At 53.1% G+C, this 26,603-nt stretch overlaps 1 protein-coding gene and 1 long non-coding RNA gene across 12 annotated transcripts in view; one reads left to right on the top strand and one right to left on the bottom strand.

The window, feature by feature from the left end:
• Window positions 1-26,603, bottom strand: part of CACNA1B (calcium voltage-gated channel subunit alpha1 B) — a 248,526-nt gene that overhangs the window by 56,861 nt on the left and 165,062 nt on the right. For all 11 annotated transcript variants that reach the window (XR_008668315.2, XM_055350334.2, XM_055350333.2 and 8 more), the window contains 11 exons: window positions 26,010-26,136; window positions 22,850-22,979; window positions 22,424-22,483; window positions 20,565-20,671; window positions 17,687-17,783; window positions 15,922-16,082; window positions 12,054-12,191; window positions 11,673-11,874; window positions 11,190-11,354; window positions 10,734-10,844; window positions 10,190-10,273 (listed from right to left, as the gene is read on the bottom strand). Coding sequence is in view for 10 of the 11 variants with exons in the window: in XM_055350334.2 (XP_055206309.2) it covers window positions 10,190-10,273; window positions 10,734-10,844; window positions 11,190-11,354; window positions 11,673-11,874; window positions 12,054-12,191; window positions 15,922-16,082; window positions 17,687-17,783; window positions 20,565-20,671; window positions 22,424-22,483; window positions 22,850-22,979; window positions 26,010-26,136 (1,382 nt within the window). In the remaining variant the exon portion in view is untranslated. The remainder of the gene's footprint in view (window positions 1-10,189; window positions 10,274-10,733; window positions 10,845-11,189; window positions 11,355-11,672; window positions 11,875-12,053; window positions 12,192-15,921; window positions 16,083-17,686; window positions 17,784-20,564; window positions 20,672-22,423; window positions 22,484-22,849; window positions 22,980-26,009; window positions 26,137-26,603) is intronic.
• Window positions 8,038-9,564, top strand: LOC134756924 (uncharacterized). The gene is made up of 2 exons (XR_010130412.1): window positions 8,038-8,850; window positions 9,122-9,564. It is a non-coding gene; the product is annotated as an uncharacterized lncRNA (long non-coding RNA).

Below are 26,603 nucleotides of genomic sequence, written 5' to 3'. Positions count from 1 at the left end.
AAATCGCTGCCAGGAGGGCCCTCAGAAGCCCTGCTGAATGCCCAGAGCCGAGGGAGCAAGTCCAGGAGGCCTGAGGTGAGTGGGTGCAGCCGCATCCAACCACACGCCTAGAGGGCAGTGGGCTGGAGTCCCAGGAACCAGAGGGCAGGAGAGGAGCAGAGCGAGCAAAGCAAGGACTTGCAAGAACCGTTCAGAGTCGTGAAACCAACCGTTTCCTACATGTGATGTTTTCATGGATGGATATTTGCGTATTATTTACAAATTGGGGAGGTTTGAGCAGCAGGTGCACAACATACAGACGGAGACATGGGTTTTCGCATTGTATGTTGGTTGGATGGCGTGAGTCAGCAGGTAGGTTAAGGTAAATCAAGAACAAAAACAGAAAACAAAAGAGAAAATGAGTCATCAACACAAGCAAAAACTCAAACTCTGATTACTTAACTAGAAAATTAGGATTTTGGTAAACTGCATTATTTTTCTTAAAATACATCAGATCAAAACATATTTTTGAAGTCTGTAGGTTATGCAGACAAGGTGGCATTCATTTGCATTCTTGTTTGTAATGCAAATCCAAAGATGACTCACAGACACTTATTTATTTATTTTTATTTCCAGGCAAAGAAATCAATGTCAGTTTCATGCTTGCTTGGAGCCCTCTCTCTGGGTGCCCTTGCTAAAACTCTATTTTGATTTTTAAGTTGGGGATGGGAACTGACACTCATATTTTTGCCTAAGAAAAAAAAGTGCATTCACAAAGTAAACATATGAAGTGGCTCCAAATGAAAAACAGACACACAAACAAAACAAAGCACCACCAGTCCACACGATGGCTTTCCCTTCATCTTTTCTCCTCCAGGCAGAACAGGAGATGACCTGGGCTCCAGGAGCAAGAGTGGCCAGGGCACAGCTGAGCTTTCCAACCAGCAGCTCTCAGGCCCCCAACCTGCTGGGTGTCAAGGGTTGGCAGGGGCTGCCAAGGAGGGCTTGCTTGAACCAGGGTCTGACACGACCACAAACAGCCCGGCCTCGACTGTCTCGCAGCTGAGGGACGGAGTGTGGGTTAGTCTGGCTGCCTGCACTGCAGCAGGAATCTGCCTTGTATCAAGGCCTCTGCCCTACACCAGGGCCTCTTTAGGGTGTGGGGAGGTTTCCCTAGAGCCCGGCTGGGCACTGGGGCTCTCTGCACATCTCTGATGTCAGCCAGGCACCCTCCACTTTGTGCCCTCTCAGCAGTCAGCAGTTCCCACCCCTCTTGGAAAGGAGGCGCACACACGCAGAAACCACCCCTCCCCACCAAGCTGTGTCCTTACAGCTGGGAGCTCAATGTTTCCATCACTGTATTTGATGAATAAAGATTTCTGTTTCCAAGGAGGAGGCCCTTAGGAATCAGCAGTGCAGCCCACCTGTGCCTCTGAGAAAGCGCACTGGGACTAAATGCTTCCAGGCGAGACGCACAGAGAGGAGGCAGCCACTGGGAAATGCAACACCAGTGCTAGGGGGATTCAACTTTTCTGATTTTTCTGATTAAATGGCAGGTTTCAGCTTTTTTGCTTGGATTACTCAGATCATTAACTTTTTTAAATCGTAAAGCATATCACATAAAAGATTACGCATAAATATTTTAAAGAAAAATAAAACCAAGTATCTATATATATTCATCACCCAGCTTTACGAACGGAACATCACCATCACTTCCGAAGCCGTCTTGGGTCTCCCTTCCTCCTCTGCAGATGCAGCAACTACCTTCCCTTCTTGTTAATCATGGCTTGTCTTTTCAGCTTTGCCAGAAACTCTGAAAATGCATTCTATGTTTGCCTGTCCCTGGCCTTTGTTGTGGGATCAGGCCGCCCGCAGGCTTCTTTGACTTGCGCACACCTATGCTCTGACCACAAACTGTTTCTGAGAAGCATCCACACTGTGCTGATGTCACTGGAAAGGGGTGCACACACAGAAACCCCCCAAAGCTGTGTTTCAATTTCACATCATTTGCGTATTTTCACTACGTTAGCAGAGACCCTAACAACTGGCACATTCTGTTGCCGATGGGCACTCAGATGCCTCTGTTTGGTCGGCAGAACGCTGGTGCCAGGAACACCTGTGTGAAAATGCCTCTGGGGGTCATCTGTGCAGGCACCCTCTGGGACACCCGCCTAGGAGTACAGTTGCTGAGTTGTATGCACATGTCCAACTTTCGAGGGGCTGCTGAGCCCTCCCAGATGCTGTGCTGGCTGGCACGCCCACCAGCAGTGCCAGAGTTCTGGTTATTTATATGTTTTGAAAGAGTCTCACTCTGTCGCCCAGGCTAGAATGCAGTGGCGCAATCTTGGCTCCCTGTGACCTCCACCTCCTGGGTTCAAGCGATTCTTGTGCCTCAGCCTCCCAAGTAGCTAGAATTACAGGCGTGCGCCATCATGCCTGGCTAACTTTTGTATTTTTAGTAAAGACGGGGCTTCACAATGTTAACCACTCTTGTCTCGAACTTCTGACCTCAGGTGATCTGCCCACCTCAGCCTCCCAAAGTGCTAGGATTATAGGCCTGGGCCATTGCACCCAGCCTTCTCTTCTTTAAAAAAAATTTTAATGTCAACATTATACTAGTCTAGTTAGAGAATGTTCACTCTTTTTCTGTTCTCTAGAAAAATCTATTTAAGCGTGGAATGATCTTTCCTTATATTTTAAGTAGAAACCTAATGTATAAGACCACTAGGATCTGGTGTTTTCTTTATAGGAAGATTGTTTATTGACTCAACTTCTTTAATGCTTTAATAAAGAACCATTTAGGGTTTTTCTCTCCTTTTGTCACATTCAGTCATTTATATTTTTCTAGTAATGTGTTCACTTACCTAGGTTTTCAAACGTACTGGCATAAACTATTCACAATATTCTCCTTCATGTTATTCACGTTACTCTCTCCTGTACCTACCGTCATGACCCCTCTCCCCTGCCTTACATCGTGTATTTTACCTTATTTTTCTTTGATTAATCTTGCCAAAAGTGTGTCAATTTTTAAGTCTTTAAAGAACTAAGTTTAGACTTTATTGATTCTCTCTAGTCTTTGTTTTCCACTTTCTTAATTTCTATTCTTATACTTTTCTTCTACTTTATTGAGCTTATTCTGTTGTTCTTTTTCTAACTTTTAAAGTTAGATGCTAAACTCATTAATTTTTACACCATTTTCTTTTTCTAATATAAATATTAAGGCTGTAAATTTCTTTCTGAGTACTGCTTCAGCTGTTATCTCATGAGCTTTAATATACAGTATTTTCATTGTTTTTCTGTTATTTATATTTTTTAATTTCCATCATTTCATCTTTTACCCATGACTTATTCAGAAGTTCATTTCCTTAAAAGTGGAGAAGGTACTGTTAGTGTCTCAGCCACACAGGCCCTGTGATCGCTCTGCTTCTGTCCACACTGGCTCCCAACGCACTTTCACGCCCCACAGCAGCACTTGTCTCTCTCCTTCCCCCTCTGTCTCTCTCCTCCTGCCTCCCCGCCTCTCTCTCTCTCTTACTTTTTTAGAGTTTTGCTCTGTTGCCCAGACTGGAGTGCAGTGGTACAATCATAACTCACCGCAGCCTCGAACTCCTGGGTTCAAGCGACGCTCCCACCTCAGCCTCCCAAAGTTCTGGGAGTACAGGCATGAGCCAGCGTGCCCCGCCCTCTTGGGTCTCTTGATGCAGGGATTCCCACAGGCTGCCAGAACCTGCTTTGCAGGTGGAGCCCATGCTGCACTCTCTTGCCCCTCACTGGGACAACTCTGATGTGGCATCCACACTACCCTCAGAGCTCCCCTGCAGGAAGGAGCCCAAATTACACGGAATTGATTGAAACTGGATCTCTTCCTTATCCAACTGCCCCCATCCTCACCAACTATTCCTGGAAACTGTGATTCCAGTAAATCACATTTGGATCACACGTTCTGATCCAAAGACAGGTGACACCAGGGGTGGTTCCTTGGAAGCCGACTCTAAGGATGGAGACCTTGGGGAGTGGCTCACTGGACAGATTCTCCTCTGTTGGTGGGTGGTAAGTGAGGTGACGGTAACCCCTGGTGTGCTGTAGCATTAAAACTGCTGAAACCTTCATCTTGGGCAAATCTGTAAAGGGTTGAAAGGGGTGCAATAACGATACCGCAAGATATCATTAGCATCCACAGGCTGTCAGGAATGGGTAGATGTAAGGATGGTAGAGCTGGTGAACCATGGCTAAGTGCCACCAATTACTCTGGGGAAGAAAACGTTACAAGTTGTCAATTAGCAACTCCAAGCATAACCCAAATGTGGTCTGTGTTTCGGATTGTGCTGACCAGCCTGGGACTCAAGGGAGGACCAGGGCTCTAGAGAGGACTCCACAAGTCTCTCATGCTCCAACATCAGCACCCAGAAAGGAAGGGCAGGCTCTGCCACGCAGAGGAGGAACACCAGTGTGGGCATGCCCCCAACACAGAGCTCTCAGATGCCCCGGGACTGCCTGGGCCTGCAGGAGCGTCCCCTCCCTGCTGGAGGACCTCACTTTGTCTTGCCTGAATACCTGCAGGAGTCTCAGCTGAGGTGGATGCTTTCCACGATGGTACTCACCCTCCCCAAGTTCCACCTCACTTCCCATGCCGGCCACTAGACCTACAACTCGAGTTTTCATACAGCCTGACTTGGGAAGCGGTGGTCCTGCTGAGTGAGAAAAAAAGGCTGCTCAGTGAAGGGCTGTGTGATATAACGGGTATGTGTGGCAGGAGCAAGGTGGGAGGGACTGGATGAGGATGGCTGGAAGACAGGCAGGATAAAAAACTATTTTTAATGTAGGGGAGCTTTCTCCCATGACTCAGGATCCAATACCCTGGCGAGGGCACCTGAAGCAGGTGCTAACAGGCTGCTGGGATGACTCCCAGGAGCTTGGAAAACCTCATAGCCCACATTAAATGAGGTGAGGGTGCCAGAACTGCCTTGGCAGATGCTGAGCATAGGACCAAAAGGCTCAGGGAGGTAGGCATGCTAGAAAGAACCTATCATGTACGATCCAAGTGCCCACGAGCCAACCAGCTTCTCAGAGCGTTTTGGGAGGAGGGCACCGGCATCACGCACAAGGCCACTGGTGGTTCTCTTCTGCAGGCCAGGGTTGACGGGAGGAGATGCTGTCGTGGAGCAGGGATTCCTTTGGGAAGAAGAGAAGGCTGTGGGGCTGCAGAGGCTCCATGGCAGCACACAATCACACGAGGCTGGCTCCCTTCCACGGCTGGTTGCCTGGAACCACCACAGTGGGCGGCGAGGCCTCAATGGCAGCCAAGAGCCCTGACCTGCAAAGGTCCACAGTGGTGGCTAATCAGCCATGGCATTGGCAGGACAAAGGGGCATTGCCAACAAGGATGCTGCTTTGGCTAATCGGCCATGGCGTTCCTAGAGGCAGGACAGAGGGGCAGCGCCAACAAGGATGCTGCTTGAGATTAACATATGTAAGTATGGAATTCAAAAGAATGAAAGTAAGTGAGCAGAAGGCTGATAACAGCCACCACCATGGACAATCATGCTCCCTCCCGAGTCTCTCAACCAGTCAGTTTTCAGATCCAGGGTCCACAGCTTAGAGGAGAGACTGGGCCCTCTTGCAGAAGAATCCTACAACACAAGAGGGAGCCCAGACAGCAGCCATTTCTCTGCCCCTCCCCAAGGAGATCGGGCTCGTTTACTTGAGAAATTGCACACTGGAGAAAGAATACCCGGAGGTTTTGAAGGCTGTTGGATACAAGGTCCAAGATAACATTGATACCAAGGAACTAAAATGAGATTGCGGCTCCATCTCAGAGTGTGCGCAGGGGCCAGGACACCAATGAATCCCTGGCCCAGGCCCATCTCTCAGTGGCCGCGTGTGCCCAGGCACAGCTGGTGTTCATTTGGCTAGTCCTAACTAACTTGCGAACCCACCACACTGGCTCCTCGACATGTGAAACAGACATAACAATAGGAAAGTCCTCAACACCGACACCCCCCAGCCAAAACAGTACATTATAACACTGCATCCAGTATGGAATGGAGAGGTTAGTGCCACCTCGAATAATTAAAAGATAAAGGGGTGGTTGGTCTACACCTCATTCCCATTTAATTCACCAGTATGGACCGTGCAAGAAAACTGGATCACAATGGATGACACTGGACTACTCCCCAGATAACCCAGGCTCAGTACCCACTGCTGTGGGAGATTTGGTATCTTTAATAGAACAGATCTACTCAGCCTCTGGGACTTGGCACACAGGTGCCAACCTGCTGAGCACACTCTTCAGCAGTCATTGCTAAGCAGGGTCAGAAGCAGTTTGTATCCACAGCAGACATTCACGGTCTGACCCTATGTCACAACATGGTCCAAAGGTACTCTTAATCATTCGGAATTCTTATTTTTATTTTTTAGAGACAGGGACTCACTTTGTGGCCCAGGCTGGAGTGCAGTGGTGCGATCATAGCTCACTGCAGCCTTGACTTCCTGGGCTCAAGCGATTCTCCTGCCTCAGCCTCCTGGGTAGCTGGGACTATGGGCGTGTGCCACTATGCCTGGCTAAATTTTTAAATTTTTTGCAGAGACAGGGTCTCGCCATCTTGCCTAGGCTAGTCTCCAACTCCTAGGCTGAAGTGATCTTTCTACCTTGGCCTCCCAAATCCCTGAGATCAGAGGTGTGGCCACTGTGCCTGCCCAAGACATTCCCTGCCTTGGCCTCCCAAAGCCCTGAGATCACAGGTATGGCCACTGTGCCTGCCAAGACATTCTTCAGAACACCACACTGGTCCACCACACTGATGACGTTATGTTACTTAGATCAGATGCCCTGACGCACTCCAGAGCACAGGTGATAAATCTTACAAGGATTCATGGACCTTCCACGTCAGTGAAGTTTTTAGGGGGCCAGTGGTCTGGGCTATGCCAGGACAAGGACTCCAAGGTAAGAGACAAGTTAGTGATTGCACCTCACACTTCTACTGCGGGTAGGCTGCTTTGCGTTTGGGAGATGGCATAGGCCACTTAGGAAATACTGCTGTGACTCAAGACGCTGCCATGTTTGAGAGGTTTCAGAGCACAAGTGGGGTCTCCAACAGACCCATGATGTGATAGCAGTGGCCCTGCCACTTGGGCCACAAAACCCAGCAACCCCCAGGGCCCTTGATGTGTGTGTGGTAGGTAAGGACACTGGGTAAAGTCCTGGGAAAGCCTCCACAGAGAAGTCAGTGCAGACACCCAGCATTTGGGAGCAGGCCATGCCATCTACAGAACGGAAGCATAATGAGAGGGGCCAACCTAGTTCCTGGCCCTGGTGGCAGCTGTGTGTCACCAAGAGACATCGCTGTCTATGACACCAAAGCATCTCCCCATAGTGATGTGCTGTCAGACCCAGTGAACAATGGAAGGGGTACCTCTATGACCGAACCCAAGCACGTCTAGAGGACACAGCACACAACATGTGGCCCAATCCCCCATGACACACACCTCTGTTGACCAATGACGTCCTCACCTCACTCCCGCCATCACTTCATGGGGATTCACTACAACTTAGGGGGAAACGCAGACCTGATTTGTGGATGGGTTGCTTGGTATACTGGTGCAGGCCTCACTACAGCCTCACATAGGAACAGCCTGAAAGACAGAGGTGGAGCAGAGCCCTGGGCAGGGTATCTGGTCAGCTCTGTGTCGGGGGGAAAACAAGTTGCCTGTGCTGAGGATAACAGGGCCCTAGGCAGGCACAAACGGCTGGTCAGGATCCTGGAGGGAACAAGGTCTAGGTGAGAGGCAGACAGATGGGCCTTGGGAACAGGCATGGGATACAGGCCTTTGTTTTGCAAACCAATGCTCACCATGGGGCACTAAAAACCAAGCACTGGGATAAGTCGACCGACAGATATTGGCTAGCCTCTGTCCTCACCAGCCGCAGTGTCCACACAGCAGACCTCTGGATAGGGTGACCATCGTGGCCAAGAGCCTCTCAGCAGCATGATCCAGCCACGACCACTGACGATTATCTACCGGGAATGAACAGACAGCAACACTGGGCCTCCATCTGGTGCCATGCCTTGGGGCTGTCAACCAGCCACCTAGTGGTAAGCTGATTATATCAGAACACCTTCTCCTGGAAAGGGCAGTGACTTGTCTCATCTGGGATCCACCCACATCCCAGGTGTGGGTTTGCCTTTCCTTGTGCAGTACCGTGCCGGCACTAACATCTCAGAGATTTACCAACACAGGATTCCATATAACATCAGCTTGGAGCACACGCAGGGGATGCATGTGAGCCAGGCGACCGCGGGGTCCACCGGATCATCTAACGCAACACCACTTAGGAGATGCTGCCCTGACCGTAAAGGCAGAGATAAAATGCCGGCCTGGTGATACACTTCATGGGGTTGGGGTGCCATATTTCAGATGAACCAACGGCCAATCGATGGCGCTGGGTGCCCAAGCAGTAAAATGCATGGATGGAGGAAATGGTGAAAGAAGAGGTGGCCCGTCTCACCATCGCTCTAGAAACCCAGTATGAACTTTGCGCTCATCTTCCCCAATTTTAGGTCTGGCAAATCTAGAGGCCCTGGTTCAAACAGGTGGAGAAGGCTTCTACCACACAACACCAAAGCCATGGTGGCCACCTGGTCACTTGGGGCTGCCCATGCCAGAAGTCCAGCAGGCATCACAAAGAGTTTCCATGCCAGCCAGATCATCTGACCCTCATTACTGTGAAGGGCAGAGTTGCCACTGCATAATTCTGGGAATCAGGGGCTTCACTGGGCCTTTCTCCATGCTCCTATGAACATGCTCCTGTGCGCAGTCTTCACTGTGACTGGATTACCACAGCAGCCAGGGTTGGAAAAAGAACAGCAACAAGTAGGGACTTGGGATGCACAGGGCTGAGGGTCTGGGTCATCCCACCAGGCCAGCAACCAGTGCAGCAGAAGGCTGGCCGCAGGACAGGGGCTCTAGAAAGGGTGGGGGGGACGGGATGATGAACATCAGCTCAGGGGCTCTAGAAAGGGTGGGGGGAACGGGATGATGAACATCAGCTCAGGGGCTCTAGAAAGGGTTGGGGGGGACGGGATGATGAACATCAGCTCTGCTTGGACCGGCACAGCAGAGGGAGCTCTGCTCTGTCTCCCAGAGACCATGACCAGCACCATCCTAAAGAACGAGCACAGTGAACCCAATGTGAAGTGTTGGCAGAACAGGAAGGAGCCTGGTGCTCCAGCAGGTTCTCCTCTGATGGTGTCAGACGTCCCTTCAGCCCTAACAGCTTGGGTGCAGCACTCGTGGCACACTCGGGGAGCTGGAAGCATCTGAGAATTGACACCCCAGGTGTAGCCCTCAGACTAATGCCGTGCGGAGGGTGCAGAGGCAAACACGTTGCAGCTCCCTTTCCAGCAGCGATAGCTCTGAGGTGCGACCTACGCTGCTGCCAGAAGTCCCTTGGGAGATGACCCACACTGACCCACCAGGACTTGGCTTGGGACGCAGGATTTCTGGTCCTTCTCTTCCCACCCATTTCCCCATGCCCCTCTGCTGGTTTCTACTGGGAACATAACTTAAGAAATAACTTTCACATGAGTGCTCGTGTCTGCGTCTGCTTCTCGAGAATTCAACCTAAGACCAAACAAATGAGATTTTCTGCCATTGATTTCCAGTGTAATGTGTTGTACTCAAAGAATGTTGCTTTATGATTTAGATGCTTTGAAATTTGTTGAGACAAGTTTATATCCCAGCACTGGTCAATTTTAAGACATAATCCACATATGTTTGGTAAGAATGAGTATTTCCAGATATATAGAGAGAGAGATAGATAGAGAGACGGTGGGAGGCAATATTTTAAAATATAAATCCTTACTGGTTTCAGTTTATATATTTTTGATACCACCTTGTTAGATACATATTATACAGATACAAATTTAAGATTCACATCTTCTTGATTAGTTGTTACCATGGAGCTCCACGTAACTCTCAGGCCAGCAGCCCAAAAGATCTTTGAGAACCACTTTCTTATTCAAGAAAGAACATCTGCTGAGGTAACGCCCAATCCCTAAACTCCACCCCTGGAGCGAAGCCTCCACATGTCCAGGGGGTTCTGCGGAACCCAGGAAGAGGCTAACGCAGGGCCTGGAGATGCACTGAGGGGAGCAGGCTCTAGAAGGAAACCACCTGGGGACCCTGAAGGAGGGACAGAAATGCTACTTACCGCAATCTCTGTTACTAAAATATCAGTAATACTTCCCAACACAGTGACAAAGTCAAAGACATTCCAGGCATCTCTGAAATAGTTCTAGAGAAAAAGAAGAGCAGTTAGTGCCAGCGGCTGATGAGGGCTCTGTTGGCAAAGAGGTATAGGTGGTGGCCCTGATTAAGAAAGCAGTGAGGGTGATAGACCCTGAGCACAGGGCAGACAGGCCACCCCAGGGGGCACAGCACAAGGCCAGAGGTAAGCAGATGTCAAAGCCAGTGACACAGATACCTCTGGGCCTGGGCAGAGGCAGGACTAAGAGCCATGTGTCCAAAGAGGAAGAACCCAGCCCTGCCTCCCTCCCAGGACCTAGGCTGGGGGCAGAGCTTATGTAGCCAAGAGTCTCAGAACAGCCCCTTCCCCAGGGCCCCTGTAGCATTACATATACTCTAGGTACTCGGAGAATTCCCAGCTCCAAATTGTGAGCCCCCAAAGGTCGCCCTACAGATGGGGAACCAGAATACAGGTTGTCAAAAGGCAAAGCGGGGACCAAAGCACGTACCAGCACCCCAAAGGCGATGATCTTCAGCACGCATTCCATGGAGAACATGGATGTGAACACGATGTTCAGGCATTTCAGCATCAGCTCGTACTCATAGGGTGCATCATAGAACTGCCCGGGGAATAGGCACTGTTGGCCATGGGTTTGGCAGCCCCAAGACACCCCATCTGGGACCACTGTGACCAAGCAAAGCGGGCAGACAGAACTCGATGCCTGCCTAGGCCTGGGACACCCCTTCCTGCTCTCCCCGAGTCCTCCCAGAACCTCCCCACTGTCCCAGCCCACAGACAACAAAGGGAAACAGGATTCCACAGGCATCCCATGCTGGCCAGGATGCAAGGCCATTACAGCTTTGGCTCACGCCGGGAGGAAGAAGGCTGACTCTCCACTCAGCCTCAGGGTCAGATCCCAATCCCTAGCAGCGCCAGCTGCCCCTCCGCGCTGAGCTCCACACACCTTCATCATCAGCACCACAGTGTTGAGGGCTATCATGGCCATGATGAAGTACTCAAAGGGCGGGGAGACCACAAATGTCCACGTCTTATACTGGAACGACTGCCGGTTTTGGGGCATGTACCGTGTCAGGGGTTTGGCGCTGATGGCGAAGTCAATGCAAGCCCTCTGTAAGGGGAGAAAGGAGCACAGAGACTCAGAAGCAGAAAACCTACCCTACGGCATCTACTGCACCCAGCCCTGTCTCACCAGGCCTCACAGGGAGCCCTGATGAGAGAAGACAAACTGAAGCAGCCCAGGCCTTCTCCAAGCAGGCCTCAAGCAGCCAAATCTGGTCCCTCTGCAGGAGAAAGGAGGACCTGCCCCTGTGTTGGCAGACGGTGGCAGCCAAAGCTGACCCAGCTGTGAGTGATTTGTGTGCAGGAGGGAAGCCTGATGGCGCTGCCCACGCTGTCCACTGCAAGACTCCACAGAGCGTCCACCTACCTCGTTCTTCTCCAGGCTGCATTCAGACATCACCTTGTCCCCCTGCTCCTGGAAGGTGATGATGATCAAGGCCACAAAGATGTTGACGAAGAAGAAGGGAAAGACCACAAAGTAGACCACGTAGAAGATGGACAGCTCCATGCGGTACCCAGGGCTTGGCCCCTGCTCCTCATAGGTGGCATCCACGGAGTGTTTCAGCACCCTGGGCCAAGAGGAGAGCAAGTGTCAGGGGAACCCCCGAAGGAGACAGCCCTAAGAACTCAAGACCTGCACCACAAGGGTGGGTCTGCTTCCATGCCTGAGCCCAGGGATAGAGGGAGGAAGGGAGGCCGAGCTCAGGGGCTGCCTGCCCCAGCTACGGAGAGCAGGATGAGCACTCACATGGGCCAGCCTTCTCCCGTGGACACTGTGAACAGCGTCAGCAGAGCCCAGAGCACATTGTCGTAGTGAAAGTCGTATTTCTTCCACTGCCTGGGCTGAGCTTCCACTTCCTCCTTCTCATAATCCAAATACTGACCCCTAGGAATGAGAACATGGGAGGTGAGAGGGCAAAGACAAAAGATCCAAATAAACCCACCTATCAAGAGTGTTGAAACCATTCCGTGGGGAAAGAATGGCCTCTCCAACAGACTGTGCTGGGAAAACTGGATGTCCACATGCAGAAGAATGAATGTGACCCTACTTTACCCCATAGACAAAAATTAACTCATGATGGATTCCAGACCTAAGTGTAAGGAGCTAAAACTATAAAACACTTAGAGGAAAACGGGGGCAAAACTTCGTGACCTCGAATCTGGGAATGGAGCCTTAGATGTGACACCAAAATCATGAGCAACAGAATAAAAAATACAGATAAATTAGGCTGCATCAAATCGGACACTTCTGTGCTCAGAGGACATCGAGAACGTAAAAAGACAAATCCACAGAATGGGAAAAAATACTTATTTCCTAATCCTCTGCCTGATAAGGGAGTTGTATTTAGAATATGTAAATAACTGTTCTAATAAATAAAAAAGGCCGGGCGCGGTGGCTCACGCCTGTAATAATCCCAGCACTTTGGGAGGCCGAGGCGGGCAGATCACGAGGTCAGGAGATGGAGACCATCCTGGCTAACACAGTGAAACCCCGTCTCTACTAAAAATACAAAAATAATTAGCTGGGCGTAGTGACAGGCGCCTACAGTCCCAGCTACTCGGGAGGCTGAGGCAGGAGAATGGCGTGAACTCGGGAGGTGGAGCTTGCAGTGAGCCGAGATCGTGCCACTGCACTCCAGCCTGGGCAACAGAGCAAGACTCCGTCTCAAAAAAAAAACAAAAAAAAAACCCAAATAAAAAATGGGTAAAGGATCTGAATAGACACTCCTCCAAAGAAGATATACAAATGGCTATTAAGCACATGAAACACTGCTCAACATCACTTGTCATCAGGGAAAGGCAAATAAAAACCACCATGAGACACCACTTCATGCCCATGATGATGGCTGTAGTTTAAAAAATACCAAAACTAAAAAGATGGAAAACAACAAGTGTTGGCAAGGATACGGGGAATTCAGAACCCTCGTGCATTGCTGGTGGGAATATACAATGCTTTAGCCACTTTGGAAACAGTCTGGCATTTCCTCAAACAGTTAAACACAGAGTTACCCAATCACTCATTAATTCCACTTTTAGGTACACACCCGTGAGAAGCAAAAACAGACCCACACAAAAATGTGGACATAAATGTATACAACAGCATCATTTGTAACAGCCACAAGGTAGAAACAACCCAATGTTCATCAGCAAATGAAAGAATAAGGAAAATGTGGCACAGCACAGAACAGATATTCAGCCGTAACAAGGAACGAGGCTCTGACACAGGCCACTGGGTGGACAAACCTGAAAACATCACGCGAAAGAAGCCACTCACAAAAGACCACATATTGTATCATTCAACTTACAAAAAGTGTCCAGAACAGAGAGGTTTACAGAGATTAAAAACAGATTCATAGTTGGCTAGGGGTGGGACAGGGATGTAGGGGATGATAGTTAAATGGTGCGGGTTTTTCTTTTTTTTTGAGGTGCTGAAAATGTGTTCTAAAATTGACTGTGGCGATGGTTGCATGTACCTGTGAATATACTAAAAACCACTTAATTGCACACTTTAAGTGGATTATTATGAACAAACAGTATAATGTGTTAGTTACATCTCAATAAAGCTGTTTTTTTGTTCCTGTTTTTGTTTTTTTTTTGAGACAGAGTCTCACACTGTCGCCCGGGCTGGAGTGCAGTGGCACAATCTTGGCTCACTGCAACCTCCGCCTTCCAGGTTCAAGCGATCCTCCTGCCTCAGCCTCCCGAGTAGCTGGGATTACAGGTGCTGGCCACCATGCCCAGCTAATTTTTTGTAGTTTTAGTAGAGACAGGGTTTCACTACTTTGACCAGGCTGGTCTCCAACTCCTGACCTCATGATCCACCCACCTCAGCCTCCCAAAGTGCTGGGATTACAGGCGTGAGCCACCGCGCCTGGCCTAAAGCTGTTTTGTTTTTGTTTTTTAAAAAATCCATTACACTGGGTAAGAATGATCTTTTCAAATAACCAGTGCTGGGTGAATTGGATATCTATCGTCAGAAAACGTATCTTAACCCATACCTTATGCAACACATAAAAATCAACTTCCAAGTAAACTGCAGATCTTAATGTGAAAGGCAAAAATAACACTTTTCAGAAGAAAACACAAGAAAACATCCCTGGCCTTGGGATAGATTTCTTAAACAGGATATAAAGAGTACTCTGCATAAAAGAATAAAAAAGATCAGTTGGACTCTATTAAAATCAAGAACTATGGTTGGGTACAGTGGCTCACACCCGTAATCCCAGCACTCTAGGAGGCCGAGGCAAGAGGACTGCTTGAGCCCAGGAGTTCGAGCCCAGCTTGGCAACATAGCAAGACCTCATCTCCACAAAAAATTTTAAACATTAGCCAAGCATGGTGGCACGTGCCTGTAGTTGTCTGAGCTACTCAGGAGGTTGAGGAGGGAGGATCACTTGGGCCTGAGAGTTCGAGGCTGCATTAAGCTGCAATAGCAGCACTGCACTCCAGCCTGGGCAAAAGTGTGAGATCCTGTCTCAAAAAAAAAAAAAAAAGAAAAAGAAAAAAGAAGTTTGTTTTTTAAAAGACACCATTAAAAGAGTAGAAAGCACCATTCAGAGGAGGAGAAGACGTCCGCGATCCATACATATGACAAAGGGTTCCTGTCCAGAACATTACATGATTCCTAGTAACCGACAGGAAAGAGGCAGACAGCAGACACAGGACCACAGGCAGACACTTCCAGAAAAGAACACCTAAGCGGCCAATCCCCCTAGCAAAGGGGGCTCAATCTCATTGGTCATCACACAAGTGCAAAATTAAACCACGGTGAATGACCACTACACCCAGAAAGGCGAGAAAGAAAACACCAAGATTTAGCTAGGATGTGGGGCTCTCATCCACGCTGGAGAGAGTGTACTTTTACACAAGGGCCTGGCAGCATCTACTAAGGCTGAGTACATGCACACCCAGGACCCGGCAATTCCACTACCAGACAGATACACCTCCCCAAACTGCTACTGCTCCCTGGCGGGCATGTGCGCGTGCAGCATCCCCAGCTGCAAACAGCCAGGCGCCCATCAGCCACACAGCACAGGAGGAAGCTGCGCGATATTCACCCAGAAGCAGCTGGGACGCTGCCGCGTGGGCAGGAAGACACTGTGGGTACTGCCTTGCCCGGGGCCCACACAGGCAGCTAACCAGCTTTCCCCCAGCTCTTCCCCAAGGGCCCCTCTCCTGTCTGCTTTGGAGGCAGCGCTGGGCACAGGAAGCTCTGAGGCCTCATGTGGACAGTGACAGCAGCTCCAGCCATCGGGCAGCCCCTCTGACCTTACAGCCCAGCCAAGATCTCTAGGGCTTAGAGAAGCCTTGCCCAGTGGGCACCTTGAGCTCCCTGGATGTCTGTGTCCCTCAGAACGTGCCTGGTTCCTGACTCTGCTGAGGAGGAAGTGCTGGGGGTCCCTGGTGTGGTGCTGGGGAGGGGATGCATCCCGTCTTCTGTGGTGACACTAGCCCTTCTCAAGCAAGCCGCTCCCCGGCCCTCAGGCAGGGTCCGTGATGCTCTGCAGTGGAGTCTCCCACGCCGTGTGACCAGCTCCACCTGGTCCCAAGGGAACTCCCAGTGTTGTCTGCATCATGGGGCTGTGTGTCCCACCTTGCACCCTGCCTCAGTTTACCTGCAGTCCCTCTCCAGCTCCTTGGATTCATCTGTGCAGTAGAAAAACTTCCCTTTGAAGAGCTGCACCGCAATGACGGCAAATATGAACATGAAGAGCATGTAGACAATCAAGATGTTGAGGACATTCTTCAGGGAGTTCACCACACAGTCAAACACAGCCTGCAGGAGGAGGGGCGGAGCCATGATGAGGGGGTGGAATCATGGTGGGAGAGTGGGGCCATGAGGGGGAAGGGTAGGGTCATGGGGAGGGGTGGAGCCATGATGAGGAGGTGAAGCCAAGGTGGGAGGGCATGGCCGTAAGGGAATGGGTGGGGCCATGATGAGAGGGGTGGAGCCATGGTGGGGGGTGGGGCCATGAGTGGAGGAGTGGAGCCATGACAAGAAGTGGAGCCACAGGGAGCGGCCGGAAGCAGGAAAGGATGTGAAGGGAGCCAGGAGAGAGGACCAGGCAGGGCACCTACGGGATGGAAACCTGAGGACCACTGAGGCCCAGGTGGCCCCCAGGCATTCCAGGGCCCTGCAAGGCCCTCAGGCCCCTGACCACAGAGAAGCTCCACCGCCAGCTTCCTTGACACACAAGACTGGTGCTGTGTCTCTTGTGAGGGGAGGCATCTTGGCCCGGATGGAGGGGCAGGAGGTGCTAGAGGCAGCAGCTGGATGCCTAGGAGGGCCGACCTTACAGGTCAGAGTTCAGCCACGGAAACGGGAATGACCAGGAGTCCAGGCCCAGCTGCACCAGGAGGTGCTGGGCCTGTGCAGAGAGGATGCAGCCAGGCTCTGCCCTGCACTTGCACCCTGCCCATCAGGGAAGCAATTTGGGCAAACTGAGGATAAAGCAGTAGGCTCCAGGACAGGGACACGTGTGCTCTGTGGCCCAAGGCCGCCCTGTCATCAGCCATCACCACCTGAGGCTTTCTCTTGGGTCCGTCCCGACCTGGAAGCTCAGCATTCCCTGTGCACACAATGCTGCTCTCAGAGCTGGGAAGACACCTCACAGGCTGCTCTGATCTAGCTGTGACGGGAAGGTGGGGCCACAACCGTCTCCCACAAAGCAGCCTGGCACACTGTGGATGACCACTGCACAGCACCACTCAGTGCCAGGGCAGACGCCACTCCTCCCTGGACCCAGTGGGCCTCTGACGCCTTCCCCAGCTGCCTGCCAGCCCACTCCTTCACATACAGGTTCTAAACAAACTTTCTTCTCTAAGTCCCCATTGCCTCAGGTCTCAATGGCTTGAATTTCCAGTAAAAGAATCTGCTGCATAAAGGTTTGGGAGATTAAGTGAGCTGAAGCACATGAAGCAATTCGCACAGGGCCTAGCACAAGCTCACAATTACTAGGTTTCAGCGTGGCCCTATGAGTTTGAGTTTATTCTCTGTCTTTATCCAGAAGCTCAGCCCATGCCTGTCCCCCTCTCAGCAGCCAATGTCCCTAGCCCCTGACCTCCAGCATCTCCCTCCACCACCCTGCACCTGTCCCGGCAGCCTTTCCCGCACTGCACTGCAGCTGCTGAAGAAAAACCCTGTGCCGCCTGATCCTGCTGGGCTAAGGAGGAGGATTCTCACAGGAGGCTGCTGGGAACAAGGTCTACTTGGGTAATGGGGGCTTACAGCTGAGTAAGCCCAACCCCCTCACACAGGGGTGTGACGTGAACACACACACACTCATGCACTGCATGCATACACACACACGCACACACGCACACGCACACGCACACACGCACACACAGCACATCCCTCAAGCCCCAACTCCAGGCTCCAACCTTGAGCTTGGGCAGCCGTTTGATGGTCTTGAGGGGCCGCAGTACACGAAGGACTCTCAGAGACTTGATGGTATTGATGTCTTTCCCTTTGGATCCTCTAGAAGGGAGAAGCCACAGATGCAGACAGGCAGGAGGCATGGGTGTGCCCAGCTCCCACGTGACCCCCCAGGGTCTGAGTCCTGCTCCCCTGTGCATTTTGTCTCAGACTCCAGGGTGGAGGACCCAGGAGCAGAGAGGCCTTGCCCTGCAGGTGCCACAGGCCCCATGACTCTTCCCAGGGCTGCCTGGCCCGGGCCTCATCTAAGGACAGGAGCTGGGGCTAGGGCAGCAGCTTCTGGTGCACAAGGAGAAGAACCATCACCCCTGACACCCCTCCCACCCCAGATTCCAGGATTAAGAGAACAGAAGAGACCCGCACGAGGACTGCAGACCCAGAAGTGGGAGCCCACAAGCACGTTTCTAGGGCGAGAATCTTCTGGAAGGGCTTTTTTGCTTGCTTTTTGGGCTGGCTAGAGGGAGGTAAAGGGGACCTGTCTGGCCTCTGCACTACAGATCTCCTCAGCCGTCCTAACATTCCTCCCGCTGACGTGAAACCGACAGCGGGAAGACAGAAGAGGGGAAGGAGAGTAAGAAAGAGAAGAAGTCAGACGAATACAGAGGCAATGCAAGAGGCATGGTGGACTAAGACAAACAAGGGGAGAGGGAGGGAAGGAGGGAGGGAAGGAGGGAGGGAGGGAGGGAGAGCCACAGAGACAGACATATCAATGCTACCCAGAAAGCAGCAGACAGGAAAACTCATGCAGGGCAGGGATGGCAAGGCAGGAAGTCGGGGAAAGAAAATTCCAGGCACAGAAGCAAGCAGAAGTACAGAACCAGCGGGCCTCGATCAGGGCCCCTCCAAGAAAAAGCCAGGACAGACCCATGTAGCTGCCTCTACCTGTCAGGGACGCAGGAATTAGCAGGTTCTGGGGACTGGACCTCCCATGACCCTACTGAGGCCGGGCCAGCAGTGTCTAGGAGAGATTTCCTCCTAAGGCGGCCCCCATTCTCAGAAGCAAAGCCACTCTACTTGGTGGGAGGTGAGGGTGGGAGCTGAGGACTCAGGGCTGAGTGGGATTCACTCACACATGGAACCCTTCCCACCCTGCTCAGAGGCCACGTCCCACCACGTTCCCTGGGGAAGGCCTGCTTGTAGGGGTGGCCCTGCCCCCTGTGCTCTTCCTGGGGCTCCAGCAACACTTGGGGCTGAGCAGGGAGAGTGAGCTACACGTCTCAGGCACCCTGGTCCCCTTCTTCTCCCCTGACTGTAGGCTACACTCCAGAATCAGATCAAACTCCCCCTGAAACGCTTCCAGGTGGGAAGAACCCAGCCTCCTGTCTCCATCACCCCAGTGCTCCTGACACCCACTCTCAAACCAGCTCCTCCGCCAGCTGAGGGAAGAGGGGACAGGAGCAGGAGGGAGGGGTACTGTTTTGTCACCCAGTAAATGAGGCTTTCTGGGGGAGCGTCCATCTGGGGCCTGCTCCTTTTCTCCTGCTCTGAAGCCACCTGGATGGGCCCAACCCCTTCCCCTCCTCCTGACTGGGGGACCCCTGGCTGCAGTGTTCCCACTCCCAAGGCCTATGCTGATGCTTTGGCAAAGTTCTCATTCCTTTATCACAGAAAGAGGAAATAGTGGGAACTGCAGGGGGCTGGAGTGGAGAGGGAAGAGAGGAAAGAACGCCGCTCTTCCGGAGAGGAGCTGCACCAGGAGCGCCTCGCGATGTCCCCGGTCCTCGGGCTGTGGCCACAGGTGGCAGTTCCCTCCCGGAGCCCTTGCTGCCCTCCAGGCCAATGGCCCCAGCCTCCAGCCCTCACTGGTGACAGCCTGCTCACCAGCAAGCTCCTCACCAAGGGCTGACCATGCCCAGCTCCAGCCCAGCTCCCCGCCCCACTCCCAGAGGCATGGCAGGAACCCCTGGCCGGGGACTTGGCTCCCGGCAGCATGCAGCCCCGATGGGGTGAAAGTGGATGGGCGGGGGGTGAGGCTGGAGATGAAATGACCCAAGAGGGGCTACTGGAATGCTGTGATGTCAGGGGCAGCGTGTGGGGGAGAGAAGGCATTACCCCACGAAGCTCCTGCCGAGTCCAGCAAGAGGAAGACAAAGAGAACAGAGTCAGTGGCGCCAGGAGCAGCCCTCCCAGCCGCTCAGAGAGATGTGGACCCTCCCTCATGTCTGTCGTCCACTAGGGGTCTTCCTTGTCTCTGGATCTCACCCCACAACTCCCCGCCATATTCCCATCCCCAGCTGTAGCTGAGCCCCCGACGGTGCCCTCCATGCAGTTATCTGAGGAAGCCAACTCCATTTCCAGCCACAGCAGGGCCAAGTGCCACTGGCTCAGGAGTCAGAGGAGACGTCTAATGCCCCAAAAGGGGAAGGCGACCACCAGTTCTGCCTTGGGCGAAAGCACCAGAGGTCTCCCTGGGTCAGGAGCAGACTTGCCTCAGAGCAGGTCAAGGTGAAGTTGCCTCCAAGGACCCTGGGAGGCAAACGCTGGACACACCAGAGGCTGTGCCGCCCAGTCCCAGAGCCACCGGCCACACCAGGGCCTCCCAGCCCCACATAGCACCCACCCCTCCAGGCAGGCGGGGATGGTCCCAGGGCCACAGGCCACACCAGGGCCCTACCTAGTTTGAGAGCCACAGACAGACCTCATGCCCTCCTAACCCCACGCAGCCCCGCCCCAAGCAGGCAGGGACAGTCCCACATGGACAGCAACAGAGCCACAGGCAGCCCAGGGAAGCCCACAAGAGGGCCTCTTCCTTATTCCCTCACCCTCACGCCCATCGTGATTCTGGGGGCTCTCCCTAGCCAGAGCAGAGCGAACGTTACTTACGAGAAAGCAAACGCCACCAGGGCACCACTGACCACAATGAAGTCCAGAATGTTCCACAAGTCCCGGAAATAGGCTCCAGGGTGAAGCAGCAGTCCCAAGTCGATCATCTAGGAGGGAGAAACACACTTTAGGTACGTCATAGTCCAGAAAAGACAGGCAGAGGCCAGGTGCGGAGGCTCATGCCTGTAATCCCAGCACTTGGGGAGGCTGAGGCAGGCAGACTGCTTGAGCCCGGGAGTTGGAGACCAGCCGGGGCAACATGGTGAAATCCTGTCTCTTAAGAAAAAAAATAAAACATGGCCAGACATGGTGGCTTATGCCTGAAATCCCAGCACTTTGGGAGGATGAGGCGGGTGGATCACCTGAACTCTGGAGTTCAAGACCAGCCTGGACAACAAGGTGAAACCCCATCTCTACTAAACATACAAAAATTAGCCGGGTGTGGTGCTGCACACCTGTAATCCGTTACTTGAGAGGCTGAGGCATGAGAATTGCTTGAACCCAGGACACAGAGACTGCAGTGAGCTGAGATCACGCCACCATACTCCAGCCTGGATGACAGAGTGAGACCCTGTCTCAAAAAACCAAACCAAAACAAACCTAGAAAGATAGGCAGAGCCACACGGCTTGGCTCCAGAGTCATGGGGGAGAAATATACCTCTAGGTCCCCGCGGAAGGCTCAGTGTGGCTGAGTGCACACATTATGTGCACACCTGTGACATCAGTGCACCTTAGAGACACCTTTACATGCCCTGTCAGAGTAGGGAGACACGGCCCAGGTCACACCCCAAAGGGCCTCAGTGGGCCTTTGGACCTCAATGCCATGGACCCAAATATCCCTACATGGCTTGTGACCGGCTGAGATCCTGCCTGGGCTCCTAAATTCCCTGCAGCCTGAATGAGACTGAGGTCTCCATCTCCATCTGTTCCTCCATCACTGGGCTGTAGGCACACATGGCCCCAGGGAGCTCAGAGCTCACCCAGATCCCCTGCAGGCAAGCTCAGAGCAGCAGGACTGCAGTTATGCAGACCTTCACTCACATCCTGGCTCTGTCACTCCTGCTGCTGCGATTCTAGGCCGGTAACATAACCTCGCTAAGGGTCAGCTTCCTCATCTGTAAAATGGGGATGATGACACACACCCCACAGAATTTTGCAAGAGTGAAACAGCAGAGGTAACGTGTTCATGCGTCTGCTGTCAGTGCTCCATATGCACACGCTGTCCTGTGTGCACGCATGCCGGCACACACATACCCTAAGCTGCACGGAAGTCATGGACGTGCAGGTGTGTGCACACTCAACCACACTGAAGGCACACCTGCATAAACACACAAGGGCCACACTAGTCAGACAGTGATATGGGGGACCTCGTGTCAACACTTAGAGGCAGACAGTGAAGGACTCAATCTGTCATAAGACAAATGCCCTCCTAAATTCAAGTCTTCAGCACCCACTTCCAACAGTCTTCTAACACCCTCCCTCTCCCAGGTCTCCTCCTCCCCCAGCCAATGCCATGCAGCCCTCCTCCTTTGCTGTCCTAAGAAGGAGGGCCTCCGCCCACATGTGCACGTTGGAGAGAGACTGTATGTAGCTCATGTGTTCAAGAAACCAGAGCAAGTGGAGGCCCAGGCACGACACTGGGGACCACTCCCAGTGCGGGATGTAATTTTCTCAGTGAACGACAAAGCCTCTTTGTGTGCACATGTTCACGCGCTGAGCACGCACCCAGTACACACACACCTGCCATATGTCTTAAGAGTTTATAGAAATTGTGGTTCAACCACTGCCCTGGTCCCATCTCAATCATGAGGGAGGGAGAGCAAAACACTGGGGTCACAAGGGGCAGCCACATATCTCACCTTTATCACCATCTCAAAGGTAAAGACACCAGTGAAAATGTAATCCAGGTATTTCAGAGCCTGAAACCAAAAGGAAGGTTATTCTCAAAGGCTGGGCTGAAACCTGAGCCAGGGTGCCCTCGGTGGCTCCGAGTTTTTCCTCCAGGCCTCTAAGCAGTCAGCCAGGGAGCCAGGAAGCCTGTGGAAAATGGTTCTGGGAGGGGGGGTCTCTGACAAGCACCGTCTGGGAACAGGCCCCCTCTGCCGCACCCTGTCTTCCTGTCTCCAGACCTTTGGTCCTGCACTGCCAGGCACACAGACAGAGGAAGAAGGGGTGTCCTGTGAGAAGACAGGACCCCAGCTCCACCCCAGCCCCTTGGGCCCCTGGGAAGGCACCCAGCTCCCCCGCCACAGCCTGGCGGGGACCCGGCCATCCGGGCCACTCACATTGTTCCTGGGCGAGTCTGTGTGCACTGGGTCCTCAGCAGCCAGGGCGATGCTGCTCAAGGCGATGACCACGAGAATGACCATCTCGAAGTACCTCATGGTCACGATGTAGTGGCAGAAGCGGCGGAGCCTGTGAGGGAAGGCACGGATCACCACAAGGCCCCCCAGCCGGGCACGCCACCCCTTGCCACAGGGCAGGCTCAGCCCGTCCCGCAGAAAGGGCTCTGGGCTGCCTCAGGAAGCTGTGGCCCCAGAGCTTCGCTTTGCTAATGGTCCCTGTGGTTAGTGGTGGCAGCCAGGTGATGGACAGTGGCCGAGATTCCTGAGAGGGCCTCCCGGGACAGGGGGTGGGGAAGGCTGCAGAACCTCATGGCAGGGGTCAACAAACCAAAGTTCACAGGCCAGATCGGGAGACCTGTTTGTGTGAATAAAACTTCACTGGAGTACAGCTACATCCATTCACTACCAACTGTCCATGCAGCCAACAGCAGTCCAAAGCCAACAGCATCAACTACCCAGCCCTTTCACAGAAGAGGTCAGCTGTGGGCAGCAGGGAGGGAGTTGCTCAGAGAGGAAGAATTTCAGCGTCAACATTCTCATGGAGAGCAGGCCTCTCTTGCCCTAGGAAAGTTCTCTGGGACCTGTGCGAGGTGTGTGCCCTCTCCAGGCTCCCAGGGTGCATGTGAACACGCTCCACGTGAACACGCTCCACGTGAACACGCTGCACGGGAACACACTCCACACACTGCCACATGCTCGCCTTTTGCTCCAGTCCCATTTGCCTGACTCGCTTGTTCAACATTACTGAGCACCTACCCTGCCAGGCATGTGCTGGACACTGGGGGACACAGGGGTGACCAGAACAGGCCTGATGAAGCTCCATTCAGCAGTCAAAACACCAGGAAGCAGCAAGGAAATCAACAAGCAGGGGCCTCCCTGCTACTGGCAGAGCCACATCGTGAGAGTGCACGGTAACCAGGAGGCTGGGAAGCCCATCTACGGGTGGGGGACGAGAAGAGGCAGCCGTGGACGGAGCAGGTGGGGCAGACGGCCCCCATCACGAGGGCTGTGCTCTGGAGATGCCTCCCCTGCCGCGCAGGCATGTCCACCGTCCCCAGCCCCTCTAAGCTCTTCCCCTCACCCACACCTACGAACCCCCAAGGGCCATCCATCTTAAGCGGCTGCCCACATCTCCCTCTTCCTTGAAGGGAACTCAGCCATCTAGCTCCTGCCCCTGTGTCCACAGAGCTGTTCATCCCTGGCCCACTGCCAGCCTGCTGCTGCCTCATCCCTTGCCACTTCCCCTCCTTAAAAGGGCTGCCTTTCCTTCTAATTCAGCCGTCACCCACTCCAACTTGTGTCTGGGTTTCTGGCACTCAGCTCTACCCCCCAGCTCAGATCCTAAGTCCACCTGGCCATGAGACATCCCCAGCCGCCCCAGGCTTTGCAGGGTCTGCGGGCGGGACCCCAGCAGCACTGCTGGTCTCAGTGAATGCAGTGCCTTCCGCCACTGTCGGGCAGAAACTGGGTTTCAGTCAGACATCCACGATGTCTCCTTCCCCTTCCACATCTAATTTATCACCAAATTCTGTAGATTTTGCCTCTAAAATTCCTCCACATGCACCTGACTTCCAAACCTCAACACTAGGAGTACCCTGGCCAAACCACCACTCTGTCTCCCTGAAACCCTGACCGTCTACTCAGCGGCCTCCATCTGTAGTCTCCCCATAAAAGGGCCCCGCTGGGCTGCAATCCGAGTATCCCCACTGTGCACACGTCCCACGCTTCTCAGTGTGCTCCGGGATGGTGCAACCCCCCAACCCCGCAACAGAACAACCAGCCAGCTCTGCCTACCCTTTTGTGTTCTGACCCAGTTCTGTCCTTGGCTGTGTGCCAACTGCTGGCTTCTACTTCTGGGCTACTGTGAACGCTCCGCTAGTTCCTCCCCTCTCCCCTCTTCACCTTAACTCTTATTCATCCTTCAGGTTTCAACCAAGATGTCACTTCCACCAGAAAACCTCCCTGGCCTTCTGTCACCTGCTCCCAGAATGCCAGTGCCTTCCTGTGTTTCCATTTCCACACCGGGTTACCACCCCTCACCTGCCACTGCACTGTCAGTCCTGACATGGCAGGATCCATGTCTGTCTCCATTACCGCTTTACTCCTAACTGCAGCATAGCAGGGTAAGCTCCCAAGACATGTGTGTTGGATAAAAGAATGACTGGGGAGAGGAGGCAGGGAGCGGGGTAACGCAGGGCTTGGTGGAAAGACGGTTGGGTGGTGAAAGAAGAAGGGGATGGACAGGTCAGTAACGAACAGGGGTACGTCCATGCGGCCTTGCTGCCCTCTGCCCTCCCATCCACCTGCCCAGCCCCTGCTCTGGCCGGGCAAGCTCTCGTGTGGTTCCACCCCTGTCTGCCTCTCCCTCTGCCTCCTCCTCCTCAAGCTCTGCTCCAGTCTCACCCCGGAAGCCCCACCTGACCTTCTCATCTAAGTTTTAGCACCCAATGGTCCGCATCTCCACGCCTTGCTTTGTGTTTCCTCCTAGTACTTAACACTATCTGCATCTTATGTCTTTTACTTATTTGTCGTGTCTGTCTCTGCCTCTCCCACCAGCACACAGGCTTAGCAAGGACAGGGGTTCTCACCTGTTTTGTTCATTCCTAGCTATTCCCAGGACCTAGAGTGCTGTCTGCCACATAAACACCGGCTGGACTAATGGAAGCCCTGGACTCAAGAGTGGATGATGAATGCATGAAAAGCACAGGCGTGGACACACGGATAGACATGCAAATAAACACAGTGCACACACGCAGGCAACACAGGTGCCAGGTGTGATGGGAAGGCAGATGGATGGAAGTGTGTTTGCGACACAGGGCAGACGGCGTCCCCGTGTGCAGAGACACACGCACACCACAGAGGAGGTGAGGAGCCCAGGCCTGGAGCTCACCCCAGCTCCGCTGAGGCTGCCTCCTGTGCCCGTGTCCTCTTCTGCAGAATGAGGTCACACGGGCACGTGCCTCTGGGGTCTGCCATGGGATTTAGAGCCGTTTCTCTACATAAGTGCGCAGAATCAGTGCACGCTGGCTACTGAGATCCCGCGGGTCATGATGCATGGGTGAGTGGGCGGCCACACACACCAGCAGGCAAGGAGACTCACAGGTTGGTGGGGCTTAAACAGAACATGGAGCTGTACGGGACGATGGGCCGGGGGCCGCTCCTCATCACGTCATCTGCTTCCACCTCCTTCTTCCCCTCTGCTTGGCTTTCCAGGTCCACGTTACCACCTACAAGGACACAGGGCCCCCGAGTAAGGGGTGTGGTGCACACAAAGCCCACATTGCGTGGCTCTCTCCCAGCTCCCATGCCCCCGGCACTTGCGTCAGGTCCTCACAGGCCCACCAGGGATGGGCATGCAGCTAAGAACAGTGCTTCACACACATGACCGTGGTGCATGACAGCCAGGACCACCATCTGCCGCAGAGACACTAACGGACCCTTCCTCACCTCTTGCTGCACCAAGGTTGGCAACAACACCGAGCCCAGCACCCGTGGCTGCGGACCCCTCTGCCGCGCTGAGGGATCTCGATGCGCTGAGAAGCCCAGAGCCTGGTGAGACCTTCCCACTGCCTCTGCTGGGACCTCGAACCCGCAGCACAGGGAGGAGCAGGGGCCAGCCCCCGACCCGCAAACCCACAGAGGCTCCCTGTACCTCGTTGTCCAGTCTCCCTTGACCTGGGATTTTCTTCCTCGA

Source organism: Gorilla gorilla, chromosome 13 (genome assembly GCF_029281585.2).
Source record: "Gorilla gorilla gorilla isolate KB3781 chromosome 13, NHGRI_mGorGor1-v2.1_pri, whole genome shotgun sequence".
Taxonomy (NCBI): Eukaryota; Metazoa; Chordata; class Mammalia; order Primates; family Hominidae; genus Gorilla; species Gorilla gorilla.
The sequence above is the reverse complement of the archived record's forward strand: the minus strand, read 5'-3'. Positions and strand labels throughout refer to the sequence as shown.